This window comes from Podarcis bocagei (genome assembly GCF_964188305.1).
Source record: "Podarcis bocagei genome assembly, chromosome: 2".
Classification (NCBI taxonomy): domain Eukaryota; kingdom Metazoa; phylum Chordata; class Lepidosauria; order Squamata; family Lacertidae; genus Podarcis; species Podarcis bocagei.
Window position 1 is genome coordinate 97,339,235 of NC_138126.1, and position 13,328 is coordinate 97,352,562.

Below are 13,328 nucleotides of genomic sequence, written 5' to 3' on the forward strand. Positions count from 1 at the left end.
GACAGGAGGGCCTGGCGTGCTCTGGTCCATGGGGTCACGAAGAGTCGGTCTAAACGACTAAACAACAACAATCCTATCCTATTTCCTCTTCCTGTGTGCATCTGCTAAAGTAACAACAAAACATTACCACTTGGTGGCACCAAAAGGCTTGACATAAGGCTCCTTGTTTGCATTGCAGCGTGTAGCAGTGCAGCCAGCTGGGTTTCCTTTCTTTGTGAATTGGGGGTTGATATATCAGCAATCTGAGTATACTATTCTATGGTTTATAGTGTTCCTAACATCTTGGAACAAAGCAGAGCTGGTATTGTGTGCTCTACGAGGTAAGTTGGTGTTCTGCAGTGCAGAGCATTGTTTGGCTCCAGCCAATAAACTTTCACATGAACTTGTGTGGCCTGACATCAGTGGCCCTTCTGGGACTGGACCCTGCCATCGTTTGATTGGCTACAAAACCTACATTTCTGTGTCAACGGTATTGGGATTGTCATGATGCCTGTGTTCCACATCTGGTAGAGCTAGGCTGAATGCTTTTAACAGTTCATTCTTTCTGGGCGTTCTTTATGTTGTGTTGTAGTTGCTTATGTCAGCCAGAAGCTGTTGACTCAAAAGGAAAGGATTTGTCGTGAAGCAATGTGGCATCCATAAGCTATAGATGAGTATATCGCAGCTGTGACAAGTCCAAATGGGAGCTCAATGAGGTTTCATTCCTCAAACACAAATCCAGTCTGAATGACCCTCTTGAGGCTTATCCTGTGGCCTGATCCTGCCCCCATACCTGGCTTTTCTGATAGGCTGTTAGTATCTTTTTGTTTTTGAGGACTTAGGGAATGGGTACGGTGCACACTGATATTTTATCAGCGGGGTTTGAGTCGTGATTGATGTTGGTTTTTAATCCTCAGTTTTTTCTATGATTTGTATCTGATTTTGTTAATTTAAATTTTCTGTTAGACAGTGTTCAATTTTGAACAGCACAGTATAAATGTTTCAGATTTTTTTTTAAGGTATTTAAATTCATTATTCAGCTCTTGATTAGAAATTCTGCAGGATTAAGCAGGTACTTAATGAAACAGGCACAAGACAGATTGGTCTACATAGCTGCCAGGGTCTGCTGCTTCACTGAACAAAAGGAAAGTTTTTACATGCAACATTACCTTTAGTAAACAACAAAACAATATCAACTTGGTATGAAAAGGCAACATTCATCCAAATTAGGACCCACGGGTCTATTGTATTATGTGTTGTATACTGTAATTATATCAATAGATCTAGCAATATTGACAAATTGGTTAACACAGTGCATGTTCAAACAGGAAAATGTCACAATGAAAAACAGGGGTTCTTCAAAGGAAAGAGAGAGAGAGGGCAAGGAAACACTCAACCAAATGTGAAAATAGGCAAGAATGAAGCATATAGTTCATTTGTTACAAGCATTCCAACATGCTAGGGTTTGAAACGCTATATATATATTCTCAACACTGGAGCCACATCAGACAGAAGACTGAGGGCTTCTCCACGCTTACCCTTTTGCCCAGCTCTCTCCAGGCAATGGTCCACGCTTTAACACTCTTTAAAGTTGATTCGGAGCAAATGTCAATTCAGGGTTTTCACAGGGAAAGCTCTGGAGCAAAACAAAAGTTGCTCTGACACAGAGCTTTATAAAGCGTGGACCATGCCTAAAAAGAGCGGAGGAAAGGGAACACTGGATAAGCCCTTGGGAGTGGCCATGTGTGTGACGGAGCTCTTCTTCAGATAGCACCAAACCCTTTTGAAATGAATCCTAATTCTGCCTTGATACCTGTTCTTTAAAGTTGAAATATTCTTTGTCAAGAGCGCTTCAGTGAACCAAGGGCTTGTCCACATCAGCAGAAGGTGGATTTGCACGGGCCTGTGTCCCCATTAATGCTGGGGCATCAACATGACACCCTCCCCATCCCAGTGTTGTCATGAACTGTTCCCCTTTGAAATGTGGGTTTGCTTGCTTGCTTGCTTTTAATCTTTGGAAAGTCTAAAGCCATTAGGATTTAAAACCGCCACATTTGAAATTAGAAAGGTCTCAAACAACGCTGGGTTGAGGGTCCACATTTTGCTCTGATGTGGACAAACCCCAACACTAATAACTCAAGAGTACATCTATGTTAGCTGCTTTCTTCCCAGCATTGATACCCCCTGCATGGGTTGCACAATGCTGTGCTAACTGCCTGTCCTGCTTATTTCGTTTCCTTCTCGGGAAACTGTCTTGCTTAACTCTCTTTCTCTTCCTTCTTTTTTATATGCTTTGCTTGACTAATATCAAGCAGGCGTAAATAATCCCTTTTCTGCTTCTGGAGCACAGTTGGTTAAATAGGCAAATCTGTAGTCATTCCGTGACAGGCAGGCAGAGAATAATCTCTGCACCCACCTCCAGATACTGATCTAAATCGGCATTTTGCTGCATCAGCAAGCTAAAAATATCCCCTCTGTTTACTGCACTGGGCATGGTAGACTTCTACGAGAGCAACAGGAAAACAGGGAGGAGGCAAGCAAAGCATGAAAGGGGCTGCAGAAGTAGTGCCAAAGCAGCTTTCACCTTCTCACCTGTATATGTGTATATATACTGAATTTCGGTGCAGGTAATGGCTTGTGTTGCTGTCTGTTTTAGGACTGTGATGGAAACATCCTGCTTGCTCTAAATAAATGAATAACTTGGAACAAAGGTTCCCAAGGCAGCTGTAATGTGTCCATAGTGCATGCATGGGATGTATTCTGCTGCTTGGGAGGTTTTCACTGTCTCAGCAGGCACAGAGGAAAAATGTACTGTATTCCGATCTTTCAAAGCGACCACTCTTCCAGCAAGGGAGGGATAAACCACAGCTGTACCAGTCTGGGGTCTCATCCATGCCATACATTTAGAGCATGTGGCTCCCCCCCCCCCGCCCAAGTGTTATAAGAATGTTAATGTCTTAGATATGTACGGTAAGTTCCATTGCATTTCCAGTTGTGGGACTCTTTGAGTTGTCATGATTCAAAATGGATCCGGCTTGTTTCTAGTGATTGTTTCTAGTGATTCTTATAAAAGTCTCTGCTTCCCTTCATTTTCAAGGGCAAGCAGCGTGTCTGTCAGGATCCTATTGCCCATGCAGTACTGTACTGAGTGAACATAGAAGGTTAGGCTTGTGCCAGTCACAGCAGATGGGGCCTTAGAGACCGAGTGACATCTTAAAATGTCAAATTCTCTTTCTTTCCTCTCTGTCTAGTTTCCGTATGCTGCCCCACCGCCCCAGGAGCCAGTGAAGACACTGCGAAGCCTGATAAACGTCCGAAAGGACACATTGCGCCTAGTCAAGTAAGTCACTGTTGCTTCACAACAGGGGTTTGTAGCACTCTGCTGTTAAACCATAATTTATTTTAAACTGGTTTAACTCAAGGAGCTGACCTTATAACTTCCCAATCCCAATTCCTTTGGTTGTGGGGACAAACAATGAGCTCTGGTTTGCATCTAACGTGAAGCCAACCTCTGGTTTCTTTCCCTCCTGTCATGTCCCAGGCAGAAGTGGGGAAGGAGCAACCTGGGAACTTTTGAGCAGTGTGCATTAACACGCTGCCCGTTGTTTTAAACTATGGTTTAATGTGATGTGTAAACTAGGCAGCTGCTGTCAACCTTGGTGAGCCCAAAGATTCTGCAAGGATTGGGTCTTTTTCAGCCTTGCTAGCAGAAATCATTTTGAGTGGCTATGTGATGAAATTAATCTGGGATCTTCTGCATGGAGAGCATGTATGTTCTGCCTATGAGCTATTCCCCTTCCCTTCCCCAGTTCATCAGATAACTCTGTAAAAGCATCTTCAGCCATAAATGATTTTTTTAAGGTGCCAGACATACCTTGGCCTTCCTAAATGAAAAATATCTCTGCAGTGTTTTCAAATATATTCCTGGACCATGAGCACTTGTCTAATAGGATAGATGGGGTGTTATACACAGTGAGTTCTGTGTGCCTTTGCAGCTATTCATTCTGACAAAGGGTGCCCTCTGTTAGGTGCCTGAGAGCTGGTTTTTCTTAATTTCCCGGGCACAAAATTATTGCGTTTAAGTGGCAGAATGCATGCATGGTGTGCCAGTTATGAATGCTGCATATGTGTGTAAATGAGCTGGTTTCCCTTCAATTGAAGAAACAGAGGCTTGGTCCTTTTCCCAGTTTCGGTCAGTGCTTTTAAATGCTCAGGTCTTTGCTGCTCATTAAACATGAAAGGATCATCCTTCCCCCAGCCTCCCGCATACTTGGGCAAACTCAGCTGCTCAGAACACACATGCCATCCACAGATGAGAGTGTCATGCATTGTTTTGCTCCTCCCCCCCCCATTTGAACTTGACTTCAAAAAGCAATGCTTGAATTTAGGTAAGTCTGTTTGCTCCGTTTTGATAATGGTCTGCTGGAAGCAATCCCATCAGCTGCAGTACAGCAGGGGAGATCCGTTTGTAGCTCCTCAAGATTAGTGCAGAGATTATCTGGCTGTTTTGGAGGAGGAGTTACACAGATGCCCTGTAAGACAACGAGACAGGCTGTTTGTGCCTTTATATCTCTATCTTCTCCACTTGGCTTTCAGGGTCACTGCAGGTGACAACAGGATTAGGAGTTGAATTCACTCCTGTTGCTGGGCTAAAATCAGAGCCAAATAAAATCCAGCAGTTTAGAGCTCAGGACCTGAGGGGTTGCTGTGTGTGTGTGTGTGTGTGTGTGTGTGTGTGTGTGTGTGTGTGTGGAGAGGGACTGACCTAGCAAAGACTGTGGGCAGTATAGCGGCAGTAATGAAACAGGCCTGGGTGAAGGGATGTTCTCTACCAGTTTAACATGCCGTGAATTTGGTTACTGAGATTGCCCCTTCCTTACTTGCATTCTGGATTCAATTTGCATTTGTGTTTTCAGTTATTTTCAGAGGGATGTTGCCAAGGCCTGGGAAGTCAGGCATGCAGAAAAGGCAGTGGAAAGAAAGGGGGGGAGCCTTTTTGTAGCCCTTCCCCCCCCCACTGCTGCCAGTGGCTGTGTGCATGGGTGTCCAGAGGGGGTTCCGTCCCCGACAGTGGGTGGGTGTGAAGTAAATACCCCAAATACATAAACAAGGATACATAATTTAGCACCACAGAATTGGTCTGTCATTTCTGGTAGATCTGGTAACCATGTAGGGCCTGGTTAGGCCTGATGTCTGAGAGACTAGTACTCAGGAGCCACATCCGTACTACAGTGGTACCTCTGGTTACGTACTTAATTCATTCTGGAGGTCTGTTCTTAACCTGAAACTGTTCTTAACCTGAAGCACCACTTTAGCTAATGGGGCCTTCCACTGCTGCTGCACCACCACCGCACGATTTCTCTTCTCATCCTGAAGCAAAGTTCTTAGCCCGAGGTACTATTTCTGGGTTAGCAGAGTCTGTAACCTGAAGCGTATGTAACCCGAGGTACCACTGTATATATTTAAAGCACTTGATACCACTTTAACAGTCATAGAGAATCCTGGGAACTGTGGTTTGTGGTTGAGGGGAATTGTCAGGTCAGCACCCTTAACAAACTACAGTTCCTATGTGTCTTTGAGGTGCATATGTAGGAAGCCATAACTGTTAAAGTGGTATAAGAGTGCTTTAAATGTTTGGCACGGACGTGACCCCTCTGTCGTTTCTCAACATGGTAGTCCTGGCATCTTGATGATGCTGTACTTCTACCCACAGCTGAAACTCTCAGTTCTTTATCTGACTCCCACCCACCTTTTTAACTCATTGCACTGCTTGCTACAATCAATTTCACACACCCAGCAACTTCATTTCCAATAATATTGACTCACACCATAGTAATCCGTTTTAAACAAAATAATAATAATAAAACAGCAGGAACACTGGGTTTCTCTTGCCACACTTACTGACTCTGCAAACATAGCACGGGGCACCAAAACCCAAGAGAAACACAGGATTTCATTTCCAAAATGGTTACCTTCAGGGTCCAGCTTAGCCCCTTGCCCCAGAGGGGTGTGGCCAGAAGTATCAGCTTTGGGTAGAGGTTTGTTTCGACACACTTGATGTAGCAGGGATGAAATGGGTGTCTGGAAGGAAGAAGGGGATGGCATCACATTCTGTTGTCTTACTGTGGCAGGTGGGTGCAGACGTCTGGCCAGGCTTAGCAAATGGGATGCTTCAGGGTTAACTAACTGAGGACCTGGAGTTTGTGTCAATGCTAGATGGGCTGCATGCATACAGTTGCCTCCAGGGGTTAAATGTTTTTAAAGATCTGTTGCAGGTGTGCATGCAGCACAAGCCATTTACTTTCTTAATGTTTACTTTAGCATAGTGGTAGCCAATGTAGCACCATGCACTTGTTGTTGGACTCACCGTCCTTGAATGCTGGCCATGCCTGCTGGGGCTGACGGGTATTGTATTCCAACAACATCTGGAGGGCTACACCTGTTTTAGCAGAAGAGAGGTCAAATCACTTCTTGGGCATTTTGAGTTGCGTCCTTTCTGTTTGTTGCAAGGTCTAGAGCAGGAATAGGCAAACTCGGCCTTCCAGGTGTTTTGGGACTACAACTCCCATCATCCCTAGCTAACAGGACCAGTGGTCAGGGATGATGGGAGTTGTAGTCCCAAAAACACCTGGAGGGCTGAGTTTGCCTATGCCTGGTCTAGAGCTAGACTAATTTCTTTGCCTGCGTCTTTATCTACCAGGTGTGCGGAGGAAGTGAAGACTCCAGGGGAAGAAGTCAGCAAAGCCAAAGTCCATTACAATGTGGAATTCACATTCGACACTGATGCCCGGGTGGCTATAACAATTTATTACCAGGCTACTGAAGAATTCCAGAATGGAGTAGTGAGGTAAATATACCGAAAGTTGGGTTGGGGAGTGTTTGCTTCCCACAGAATCAGACGGCTTAATAATAGCATTTCTTAAATTTTTCTTGCACACTCAGACAGGGTGTCTGAATTTTTTTGCACCACCAGTGAATGGAGGGAGGAGGTGGACTGCACCTCCAGGCTCTGCCAATAGCATCCATATGTTCAGCGCAAAGGAGAGCCTATTCACGTGTGCATAGAAAAGCACATGGGCTTTCCGTACAGTTGGGAAGCCTGCACCATTTCTCCCAGCCCCAACTTGGTGTTAGATGTATGCTTAAACATAAGAAGAGGCTGCTGGATCAGGCCAATGCCCTGTCTAGTCCAGCATCCTGTGCTCACAGTGTTCAACCAGATGCCTGTGGAAAACTCTCAAGCAGGACCCAAGCACTCTTCCCTTCCTTTGGTTTCTAGCAACTGGTATTCAGAAGCATGAACTGCTGGGAAGCAGCTGCACATAGTGCAAAATGAATCAATTTGCCAATGGCTAGAATGCAGAGCAGTTTAAAAAAACACCTGCTTTAGAATTCATAGAACTCTGGGTATTTTGAGTGGCACCTTAAGACTAACACAGTGTACTCTTTTGTGGGCCAGGGTCTTACTTCATCGGATCCTTAGTTGATGAGTGTTTTTGTATATATATGGGTGGAAAGGGAGAGAAAACGTTAGCAGTGAGGCCATAAGGAAACAAAATACAAGAAAATAAGGAAACTGGAATTGCTTTACAGCATAAACATGTAAAATAAGGGCAGTGACCATTCGCAAAGCAGTGTGAATGATAACACAAACATCCTGACATTGCTACGTTTATTGAAACATCCATTCTGGGACAGAGCAAACACTAGTATAAAATGCATGTAGTTTGCAGTTCTCTTGTATGCTGCTGAAAAGCTAAGTTGGCAGAGTCCTCAAGGGACGAGGCTGCAAATCACTGTAGGTTCAGGCAGGGAGCCAACATGTGTAAATCATTCTGGAAGAGCAAGGGCAGGTGACCAGAGAAATGGCCACACACATTGGGCCCAGAAGCAGAATAGATTAAAAGCACCTAAACAGCAACAAAAAGCCAACTGGGCTGTTGTAAGGGCCTTGTGTTGAGCTTGCTATATGTGCAGGGGGAAGAAATCAACTAGACACAAGTTAATGGATGGGCAGAAAGATTACCTGCAAGGGTCTGTGTAGCAATTTGAGCTGTGGAATCTTGGAATCAGTGTCAGCCTGTAGCAAGGGAGAATTCATCCTAGAACAGCATTTGACAGCATGCACAGAATCAAGAGTAATATGGCATCTGATAACATCTCTGCGCATTTGCAGAAAAGGCAATGTTGCAGTGGCATACCAAAGCCAATCTGAGTTGAATTATGTAGATGCTATCAGGATGTAGATGAGTGACTCACCATGGATCAATGTCAGCGTGGGCTTCCACATGCTGGGGTTGTTCTGGAAATCGGCCTTGAGGGTACCATTAGAGAGTCTTGATTGGAGGCTTGATATTCTGGATAATAAGGAAGTGGCTGTCGGGGGATATTAATATAATGCAGACCTGAAATCCCTTTGAACTAGTAGGAGCCTGTTAGAGATAAAGCTGGTTTGTTGCATGGAGGAAGATCTTCGTCTTGGAGTGCATTTGGGGAATGCTACATGTTGGGATTCGAGAATAATTAGCACACGTTCTTTGTTGTCTTCCCTTTCCATGGTAGTTACATCCCCAAAGACAATAGTTTGCAATCGGAGACTGTCCACTACAAGCGAGGGGTGTGCCAGCAGTTCTGCCTCCCCTCCCACACTGTTGATCCCTCAGAATGGACTGAAGAGGAGGTAAGGCAAAGTGGGTTTGCAAATGTGGGAAGGGAGTTTAAGGGATATTTTCAGCACTGGAGGGGAGGCATAATAATTAAGGAGTCCTTAGTACGTTGTAAGGACCCATCCTGATAATACCAATGCAGCAGGATACTGCCCTATGGGAATTTACAAACAGAAAAGATGCAAGCAGACTATATTGTAGTATAGAGGGAACTTGAGTCCATTCATCTCTTTTAAAAATGCAGTATTGATACAGAAGCACTTAGCAACTCTAGGTGTTATTAGGGGCCGATGCCACTCCTCACTTTGCTCACCACTGTATATATTCCTTTCTTCCTTCTTGTTCTTTGCAGCTGGCCTTTGATCTGGACCGTGAAGTCTACCCCATGGTGGTTCTTGCAGTGGTAGATGAGGGAGACGGTAAGCGATGCTCTTAAGGTTTGGATTCATTTTGGCACTGAGTTAACATGGATGCTCAAATGATTTTTGCCTGGCAAGCTGTAACTGTACTCTTTGCAACCCAGCTTCTATTTAGATAACCACATTCCAGCTATCTATCAGATGCCCTGCTGAGTGACATTTTCAAACAAATACACTCTGAAAACTGCCTATAATGAGCTATTTGTACACATTTAATTGATCTGTTTATAGGTTTTACCAACTTGAATTGTGTTCGTCCTTTGACACCTGCAATTGCAGAAAACCTGTACCAGGTGTGACAAACCTGTCACCCTCCATATATTGGCAAACTGAAGCTGGCATCACCCCTGGCCATTGGCCTTTCTGGCTGGAGGTGATGAGAACTGAAGTGCAACTGTATCTGTGTATTCCGTGGGAAACCCAGCCAGATGGGCAGGGTATAAATAATAAAATATTAATTGATTGATTGATTGATTGATTGATTATGGAAGGCCATCCCTGACCTCTATCATCTATATACAGGCTTCCGCATGTGTGTGTCAATCACTCTCATTCTTGCCTGTTGCCTTGCAGAGCATATGGGCCACTGCCATGTACTCCTGGCAACGTTTGAGAAGGTGAGTGTGGTCTTTCTCTTGACTTCTTGTCCAAGCTAGCTTTTATGCCCAGAAATCTGGCCTCCCAAATGTGGCTTAAGAGTTTGCTCTGAAAGCAAGTCCGTGGTCAAAGGGTTAGGAAGACTGCTGAGCCGCTTGGGTAAATTGGCAAGGGGCAAGCTCTGTAGACTTCTCCAGCCTCTGCTTCCCACCACATTCTCCAAGTTACATGACTTTGTATCATGAGGAATGGCTTGGAGAGCTGCCCAAGCTTCCAAGAAGCAGCCAGGATCTCTGAACAATGTTGGCCTTCTTGGTAGAAGAAGAGAAGTTCTGGGCCCTCTTCTATATAATAGGATTTCATGGAATCGGAGGGGATCTGAGGATGGTGATCCTACTGAGCACCTGAGGTTGCAGGCTTTGCACACTGCTTGTTTGACGCTCTGCTACACAGTGATATTGGTAGCACTGTCTATTTGCTGTATGCCCAAACACCAAAGAAGCGGGGCGTTAATGTTCAGCAGGGATATAATCAGAAGACATGCATGTGGAACCAACCCAAACTCGCTTACACCAAAACAAATCAAGCCCCCGCCCCCCAATTCCTTCAGTTAATTAAATTTAACACACACTCACCCCTTGTACGCAGGCTGAGTGAATGTAAAAAATATTTATGTGACTACACAGCGAAATAAATATAAAGGATTAGAGGCTGCTTTTGAACTGTAGCAATCTTTTGTGAGCGTTTGAATAGTAAAGAAGAGTGCTAGGAGAGTTGAAAGGGGAGCGATTCTTAGAAGATTCCTGGAGCACGAGGCGCAACGTGAATAAGATGCATTCCTTTGGCATTCTGCTACAAGGCGGACGCGTTCTTTTTTAAAGCGGATGCTCTTCAGTAGGCGAATTCTGTTTCATCGCAAATGTATTCTGTGAAGCCTCTTTTGACAGACTAAAGCCCTATCTGATCGCTTGTGTTTTTCTCCCAGCATGCCGACGGCAGCTTTTGTGTGAAGCCCCTCAAACAGAAGCAAGTGGTGAGTGTGTGGCTGGTGTTTGGTGGTGGCTGCCTGCTGCTTTAGTTCAGGTGTGTCCCTGGTTACCACTTTTCTGGGAAAGCTGCCTAGAATCACTGAAGACCCCGAGACACAAGTATATTTGGGTGACAGCCAACATTAGTCATACTCATATTAGATCCATTTTAAGTCCATCCATTTCAGTGGGCTACCTCTAAGTTGGATATTGCCCAATTGGGGGGGGGGCATATGAGTTGGGGTCAGATTTGTTTGGGATCTCCATCCCAGTCTAGTCTCAACCATCCATGCCTATTGCTGAGAGCATTTAGATAAAAGGCATTGGGAAGCCATGGATTAGGGAAAATTAAAGAACAGTTTGATGTCATTTTAGGGATGAAACTTAATTTTTGCAAGTTTCTTCCATGGGGGGGTCATAAAAATACGTGTTTGGAAGCCTACGTCTGATGAAGAAGCACACAATCAGCTTTCAGGGGAAAAAATGAAGAATTCTAATTTTACCTTCCAAAAATGTCAAGCAATGCTAAATTTTATATATATATATATATATATATATATATATATATATATATATATATATATATATATATATGCTTTCGTAGATTTTCACGGGTACAGGAATGCAGGTTTTGGTGTCTTCGGGTGTCTTCCCGTGTAAGAGTTGGGGTGTCTAGGCGACGTTTCGACGAGGTCTCACTCGTCATCTTCAGGCTGGTGCTTTCGGCTTCTTGTTACTAGACAAACCACAAGTATTTGGCAATCTTTTTTTTAAAAAAAACTTCTATGCAATTTTACACGTATTTTACTTACCAAACAAAACTAAATTATATGAATTTAACCAAAATATATTTTGATTTCCCAAGTCATGTTACAACTTTTTAGCACCCCTCCTTTTGGGAATTTGAAAGTTGAAAAATTCAACATGCCATAGTCACCCATAGCATTTAAGTATTGCAGAGAAGCATGGAGTTTACTTCCCCACAATATGGGCTAGTGTGTGTGTGTTTAGGTGGGCCGAAGCAGACTGGTATCTTTGGATTAGAGAAGGTCTTGTTTCTCGCAGAAGCTGTCTGTAGTCCTCCCCCTCCTCCCGAAGGAGCCTATTCTTTTTTACTCTACTTACCTCCAATTACTTATGTGTTGATTCTCTTTCCCTGCCCATGTAGGTGGACGGAGTGAGCTACCTCCTTCAAGAGATCTATGGGATAGAAAACAAATATAATACACAGGACTCCAAGGTGAGTACTGAAGCAGAGGATGCAGGGCAAGTTCACATGATGTAAAAATACACATGAAACAGACTCAAGAAGGATTTGTTTTCGTACGAGAGAATTCGCCTTGGAAAGCTGCTGTGGCAGAAATTTTAAAATTTAAAAGGGGAGGACCTCTTAACATTTAGTTACTGCTCAATTTTTATAGTTCTCTTCTCCCCCACCTCTAATACATCTGTGTAAACACAGCAAAACAGCATTCCCATTTATTCAAACTCATTAAGGAAATATTTGAACGTCATATTTCACCTACCTGTTTTGCATTTTGCTTTCCTTTCCTTTCCAGGTAGCAGAAGATGAGGTGAGCGACAATAGTGCAGAATGTGTGGTCTGCCTCTCTGACGTCCGGGACACCTTGATCTTACCTTGCCGCCACCTTTGCCTCTGCAATACCTGCGCCGACACCTTGCGTTACCAAGCCAACAACTGTCCCATCTGCAGGCTGCGTAAGTCCGCGAGCTTCTTTACACCTTGATGTTTGTCCAAATTAGAGGTAGCCATATCCTGGAAAAATCAGTGGCTTATCCTATTTGATCCTCTGACTTTGGAAAGTTAACATTCAATTTTCATTGTTGACAAAAATCCTGTCTGATTTTGCATGCAGTATCTTATTTTTAATTATTTTTATTTTTTTGTCACCATGTGCAAATTATAGCGTATGTTGTTATATTGCACCTGTCTCCTGAGGGAGCTTCCAAGCAGGGGCTTATTATTGCAAAGAGTCATTCAAACATCTCGTATGGGCTGCTGACAACAGGGGTTTCCAAATCAGATTTCACCCAGTAAGGGTAAATCTGGATTAAATTTATGGGATTGCGTTTTGGTGTTTTGTGGAAGCCACACAAAATTGTGTGCATGAGGAGTTCCTGTCTGACAGTGAGCATCCTTAATATTTGTTGTTGGAAGCTGTTTTTATTCCTCCTACCCTTCATCTCTTGCCCTGCAGCATTTCGGGCTTTGCTACAGATCCGAGCCATGAGAAAAAAGCTGGGACCCCTTTCCCCAACCAACTTCAACCCTATCATCGCCTCCCAGACATCTGACTCAGAGGAGCACTCGGTTAGTATAGGTGTGCTGGTGGTCCCAGTGTTGACACTGCCCTGCTGTCTTTGCTGAGCAGGTCTTGCGGGCTGTGAAATACGGTAGTTTGCTGAAGAGGAGTTGGGCACAGAGAAGGCGTCTTTAAAAACCTTCCCTATAGTAACGTATGCACAGAGCCTGTTGCGGGACTGCTGTACAGCCAGTGGCTTTGGGGGTCCAAAGAAAAGGTGCCGCTGATGACATGGGCAACTAGCCTTCCTCACAATGATTCAGGTAGCGTGGCAGGAAATTCCATGCAAAATCAAGCGAATCAGCCTTGAGCCAG

General features: G+C 44.2%; 1 protein-coding gene across 5 annotated transcripts in view; it reads left to right on the top strand.

The window, feature by feature from the left end:
* RNF157 (ring finger protein 157) overlaps positions 1–13,328 on the top strand; it is a 73,656-nt gene that overhangs the window by 38,826 nt on the left and 21,502 nt on the right. For 4 of the 5 annotated variants that reach the window (XM_081185382.1, XM_081185383.1, XM_081185380.1 and 1 more), the window contains exons 3-11: positions 3,231–3,319; positions 6,680–6,826; positions 8,542–8,659; positions 8,998–9,064; positions 9,638–9,681; positions 10,647–10,694; positions 11,858–11,929; positions 12,249–12,408; positions 12,909–13,021. In XM_081185382.1, the coding sequence (XP_081041508.1) occupies positions 3,231–3,319; positions 6,680–6,826; positions 8,542–8,659; positions 8,998–9,064; positions 9,638–9,681; positions 10,647–10,694; positions 11,858–11,929; positions 12,249–12,408; positions 12,909–13,021 (858 nt within the window). Of the gene's footprint in view, positions 1–3,230; positions 3,320–4,224; positions 4,368–6,679; positions 6,827–8,541; positions 8,660–8,997; positions 9,065–9,637; positions 9,682–10,646; positions 10,695–11,857; positions 11,930–12,248; positions 12,409–12,908; positions 13,022–13,328 lie in introns of those variants that run through there. The other variant, XM_081185384.1, reaches the window with a different exon arrangement.